We start from the raw sequence: 6,280 nt of genomic DNA, 5'->3' as shown, positions 1-6,280 counted from the left end.
ATCTAATTACAGAAGGTTGAAACTGTAACTGATCTATTATTTCAGAAGATCTGAGCAAAAGTTGTATAAATATATACACTGACAGCATTCAAGTAATTTAAAAATATAAATACATAATATAATATACCCAAAATGCAGAACAGCCAAAGATCCAAACAGAAGTCAATTATTCAATACAAGCCAATAAAATTATCACTGATAGATGGAAACTGCTTTCCACATCCAGCTGCTGAGGCAGTATGTGTGTCCGGACAGCATTTGAAAACCCGCAGCCAGCTGTCACGGACACGAGTTGTTCCACCCACTTCCCTCCCTCCTCCCGGCTGCCTGCTCCCGCCACTTTCAGTGCATCGCTGCTGGCATGCGTTTAGCCCCAGGATGCAGTCCGGGAAAGTTAAGCCACCAGAAGTGCAACACCGCCAAAAAAAAGCAGCCAGCTTCATGCATTCGTTCACCTTAGATGCACTGGAGCTCGGGCAAAGATGCAAATTCAGTGATGGGGAAAGGATGACAAGACTCCCTTTCCAGAAGCAAGTAGCCACTAGATAATGTTAATGCTGTTGAATCGCATCTCAACGGGGTTGGAGCAAACAGTAGGGAAGGAAAAGAAAAAATAAATCAAGAAACTATTCTCTAAAAACGCGTGGCTTGAGATTTAAAGTAATATGCCCTAATTAAAGAACAGGCTGCAGGGTATTAACTGCACAATAGCATCGCAACAGGCTACCAGGCACTACTCCCTGTTATGTGAAAGATTACAAGTAAATATAAAATTATGAACTTGATAAAGAACAAAGCGTGGGTGAAGAGGAACACGCAGTTGCTCGTCCCTTACAGCAGCATGAGCGGTGCAGCTGTGCGGCACTCCGGCTGCTCGGTGGCAAATGGCTTTCCTCCCCCAAGCCAGGGGCAGGCAGCCCGCTGTCAGGCTCCCCCAGCACTTCAGTCTCCCTGCCAAGTAATTAACAACTATCATCTACGAAACACAGAAAAACAAGCAGCTCCCTGGGAATGCTCACTGCACCAAAACAGAAACATAAAGAACCCAAAGCTGGACACTTCACAAGAATTCTAGTGCTTCCTGCTTTTGACCTGGTTGGAAAAAAGAGTAAGAATAGCCACAAAAAGCCTGGTTTAAGTACATTTAGGGCCTTCCTGTGAAGTTACTGAAGAAGGACCTTCCTTGTCCAGTCCCTTTAAAGCCTGCCATAATCATGCTAGCTTTTACATTGTCTCTTGTCCATAAGGAACAAGAGAGAGATCACCATTTCACACTAACTCATCGATTCATAATCATCCTTATGGAAGGAAGTCAGATACAAGTTGCCTGGAGTCCAAATGGGGAGAAAATTCCTTCGCCCTAAATTGCCAGAGATGACCACTGTTCGTGCTGTCCACAGAATTCACTCCAGATTAACAGACCTGCACATCAGTACAGTTGGCTCTTGAACGTTATACAGATTGAAACAGCTTTACATTTTACACTATGAACTGGCCGAGAGATACAAATTCAGAACAATTCTATTGTTTAGTACTCTCTCCTCTCTTTTCCAGACCCCCATTTAAAATACACTTTTTTAAAAAGAAAAAAAAACAACAAAAAAAACCCATAACTGTATGACGAATTTAAAGTGTCATTTCATAAAACAACTTAAGGTGGAGAATTAAAATAATTTTTGATGCAGACTTGGATGAATATTTACCATACTGTTCCAAAAAGCTTAATAGTCATATGAATATTTATCTTTGAGTGTGCAAATGGATAGGAAATGCTTTTTTTTTTTAAAAAAAGTCATGCAATGCAAAAATACATTAAATCCAACAACATTTCAGGAAGAGAAATAATTTTGTAATAGCTCAAGTTGTGTCCAGCACATCTGAAGGATGTGCAACCTTTCACTTCTCAAACATTTTGAAAATGAAAATGTTTGAAGGTCCCAGGACAGATCAAAAAAGGCTGCTCAAACCCAAACCACAGCTACCCCCGACAGAGTGAGACAGCCCCCCACCAAGAAGAGAAAGTTTTGTCCCCTCCATCCCTTCTTCACATGCCCGTAGCTCCCACTGCTTATTTCTTACCAGCTCTGACACTCGTTGGGTTTCTCTCTAGGCCAGCGTAACCCCTGCAGCCAGCAAGCAAGTGGACGCTGGTTTTATCACAGGAGTTTTGTGCTGTGCGAGCGAGCTGAATTGGCTTGTGGATGAGACCAAAAGTCTGGGAAAGCCCCAGGGAGGGACTAGGCAGCCTTTTGGCAGCAACTGCCCACTGGATCACTGGAGCTGTTCACAGAACTGTAGTCCAACAAAATGTTGCTCACGCCTATGCAGTATTTACTGTTTTCCTTAGAGCCTCAGTTTTTGGCATCAGAAGAAAGAGTACCAAAATACTCATTAAAAAAAGCTGATGGCTTGCATGTTGGGGAAGGTTTTCCAAAACACAGAGCAAATAAAATTTATGAAATTACTCTTAAAATAAAACATTTGTTTAAGGCTAAACATTTAATTTCTTTTATAATACAAGGTTTGACAATACTCAAATCCCTCTACACCTTACATGACCTAACAGCTGTTGTCCCTCCTTCTTTTTTTTTTTCCTTCTGTATTTTTTTTTTTTTTTGGGTTATAGGTCATGGTTGTAAGGGCTTTTTCACAAGCAAGCAAGAGCAGTCACAATATGTTAAATATTTTATGGCAATCTAAAGGAAAAATTGTGTTTCCTAACTACCCACCCTTCTCAAGGTCAAGCATTGCCTGTCAAACTGCAAGGAACACACAAGGCCCTAAATTTCCAAACTCTTAATGTTAAAGGAATTTAATCCTTTTGTTTTATATTAATTATAAACCCAGGGCAGGGCGGGGAGAGATAGGGAAGAGGAGCATTCCATAACTGTTTTGAATTTTTAGTAAAGACTCAACAAATTCACTGGGATTACAAGCATTGACGTAAACCATTAGACTGTCTCTGTTTATACAGCACCTACCACATAAAAGACTAACATGAGACCTGGGGTGCTGCAGTCACAAAGAAAAGTGTACTGATGGTACTAATGAAAACACTTAACTCTGCTGACTTCTGGGTCACAGTATCATTGAACTTTTCAAAATGACATTGCTTGAAATCAGTTTTTCCGTGATGCTTTCACCCTATAGGGACTACTACTAAAAAAAAAAAACCCAAACCAAAACCAAACAAAAAACTATAAAGTTCCATTCTTCAAAAACATCAAAACTCCAGAAAAGGTACATTCTATGTTTTCCGTATTTATTATGGGCCTTTAGTACTTGGAAAAACTGCTTTGCTTAGGCACCTGGACACACTCTCAATTGCACATTGTGATAGCAATGAATAAACTGCCATGTGAACTTATGCCTTCCTATAGGCGCTGTCCCATCAGCTGTGCTGTTCCCCTCTCACCCAGTCCCAGCAGTCAGCACTGGAAGGATTTCTTTCCATTTCGGACTGGAGGCAGCCAGCGCTTCAGCAAGCGACTCTCTGCTTCTCTCAGATACTATTTAGGAGTGTCCAGGGACATTTGTCCACTCGATTTCAAACCCACACAGACAGGAACTACTTACTGTCACCTTTTCTATGTGTACTGTCTATATCCAGAGGTCTCTTACACCATTCTGAGAAGGTGATGTTAGGAGGTACCTATATACCATTCCACAGGCTGGTAGAAGCTCACCCCTTCTTACCCTTCAAGCCAGGTATTTGCACCATAGTCCACTCCTGCATTAACTGCTTTCATACAGCTTCTAACTGGAGTCTGGGAAATACACTGCCTGGAAAATACCATGATAGTATAACCTATGTCACCTTAAAGCACATACAAATATATTTGTACTTAACATATTTGATCTCTCAAAAAATCAAAGATCACAGCTTCACGAATATATTTGACATTCAGACTGCCACTGTTATATGTAAGTATACTGTAGGCCTCTGCAAACTGAAATAACCTAAAGTAAGCCAAAGGGCAAGACGGAAGATGAGTTGTAATACTGAAAATAGTAGTTATGGCACCACACTGAGCTTCCTGAAAATCTGTAAGGGTTTAATGTTACATTTACAGGAAAAGAACATGCTTTACAGATCCTAGAAAATAGCTCTTAAGAGCTAAATCAGTGGGGAAAAAAAAAGTCTCCTACATCCACATGTAGATTCTTCTCAAGATACAGAAAAATGACACAAAGAGTGGGAGGAAAGGTGTGATTCCCATTCTTTTGGTTGATTATCAAAAGCTAGAGGGAGAAGGGCAATTTCAAACTTATAAAACATAAAACAGATAAGGAGCCAACAGAAAGATTTTAAAACAAGTATTCTTTGTACCCAAGAAAAATCAGATGCCCACAAGTACTGAGATCAGGAGAGCTGGGGTAGAGCTATTTGCATGCATCTACTCCAAGCTTCTCTAGCAAATCTCTCAAACTCACTCAGCGAGTGACTCCCTTCCCTCTATTTAGTCTCAGACTGCTTTCCAGAGGGAGACCAGCATTCTGAACCCAAACCTTCCACAGATCTGTTTCATCTGTCTCTCTGTGGAAAACTTCATTCAGAATATTTACTTTCTTATATTAAGCTGTTAGGGTTGGGTAAGCCTTTTAATTTAACTTACCCTAAGCTGAACTTTTCTCAGAACTGAAAAACGCACTCACCTACAAGTAAAGCAGTATTTTCAATAGTATTCTTAAAAATTCAGTTACAAGCATATTTGCAATGGAAAAAATCCAAACCTTTCACTGCATGATGCAATAAAAGAAAACATTCTTTAATGTACAGAATTGGCTTCCAGAATTAAATGTACCACAAGCATCAGTTAAATGGATTATTACAACATTATACGTGAAAAGCTGAGCATAAGTCCGAAGTGTACACCTACTTCCTAAAACAATGACAGCGATAATTCTTAGAGCCAATGCTGACTTATAGAAGTGTCCTATAGAAACCTTTCAGCTATAAACAGAGCTCGATGAATCTGGTAAATAAGCCAGGAACAGAAACCACTTATAAACATCACAAAACTGATTTGCTTTTAAGGAAGTCTCGTGCTGGTGAAAGCAGCAGCAAAACGAGCCAAAAGCAGCAGAGGTCTCGGTGTGGCAGATGTATCAGGCAAGCAGTTCAAGAGACTGCAAGCTCATTTACTGAGAATAGGAGGAGAAAGCCACCAGAGCATTCCAGCTGTATTGCATCACAAGGCAGCTGGATGTTCACCGGTGTATTTGCTTCAAACTAGAAAGTTTAACTCTTGGTGTCTCTGGACCCAAATACGCCCCAAGTCTTGAAGAAATTAAGGTTTAACAGAAGCATCCCATTCAGTCTTACCTGGTTCAGAAGACATTGTTTATAAATATATTCCAGTACCACCGCACGAGGAATCGATTTCGCAACGGTAATAACCCTATGACAGGCTCACATATATCCTATTTACAAGACCTATAAGCTGCCAGAAAGGACTTCTCATCAGATGTTCAGTATATGCCGACAGTTTACATGCTGGGTCTTTCAATTACACCATGCTCCGCCCTCTTTGAAGGCAAGCCTGTTTTGAGAGGAAAAACGTAAGTATGCAAACCAGTCCGCTTCGAGAAGAGAGTGAAGTCTGTTCACTATTAAAGAGGAAAAACAAAGAAATCAGCTTATGTAACCTAAAAACTGCTGGAGAAAGGAGGAGGAGGAGGAGGAAGAGGAGGAGGAGGGACTACTGTAAGTTGTTTTGTCTAATGCCTCAGCTACTATGAAAGTTTTGTCACTATTAATTGCATTGCTCTTTGAAATTAAAGCAGTATCACGGTTAAAGGACAAGTTAGTACATTTCTCTGGTTGGTACTTTGTTCTCCCTTTATACTGCACGATGCTCATTTCTAATAATCTTTTTCATTGCATAATCTGTATTTAAATTCATGCCTAGAATGAAGTAAATACAACACGCAGGATACCAGAGCAGTGACCAAAAAAGTCTCATTAAAGAACTGTCGTGAAAACATTAGCTTATTTGGCACAGATTAAAATTCACTAGAGTAATTTAAAATCAATTTTTAAATGGCATAAACTAGATATTGTGCTCCAGGGTAGGTTACAAAGATATTAGAGTGAATTCTGAACTGTGAAAAATGCACATTTTTAAAAAGCAAAAGGATTAACTGAAAAGAGAAGTTACTGCAAGTAACTTTCTTTTATTGTTCACAGCTCTCACACCATGTGATCCCCGGCTGGCACACTTTCATCCCAGCAGGAGAAAGAAACTGGGGTTTAAAATCCAGCCCTGTCAGTTCGGGT

The 6,280-nt window shown here is 40.1% G+C and overlaps 1 protein-coding gene across 1 annotated transcript in view; it reads right to left on the bottom strand.

Moving 5' to 3' along the window:
* Positions 1 to 5,507, bottom strand: part of FGD4 (FYVE, RhoGEF and PH domain containing 4) — a 55,498-nt gene extending 49,991 nt beyond the window's left edge. Inside the window, exon 1 of the mRNA XM_009288333.2 lies at positions 5,327 to 5,507. Coding sequence (XP_009286608.1) covers positions 5,327 to 5,342 — 16 coding nt within the window. The 5' untranslated portion in view covers positions 5,343 to 5,507. The remainder of the gene's footprint in view (positions 1 to 5,326) is intronic.
* Positions 5,508 to 6,280: the final 773 nt, after the last annotated feature.

The sequence above is a fragment of the Aptenodytes forsteri genome, unplaced genomic scaffold, assembly GCF_000699145.1.
Source record: "Aptenodytes forsteri isolate BGI_AS27 unplaced genomic scaffold, ASM69914v1 Scaffold56, whole genome shotgun sequence".
In the NCBI taxonomy this organism is placed as follows: Eukaryota; Metazoa; Chordata; class Aves; order Sphenisciformes; family Spheniscidae; genus Aptenodytes; species Aptenodytes forsteri.
Note: the sequence above shows the minus strand (reverse complement) of the source record. Positions and strands in the feature narration are given on the sequence as shown.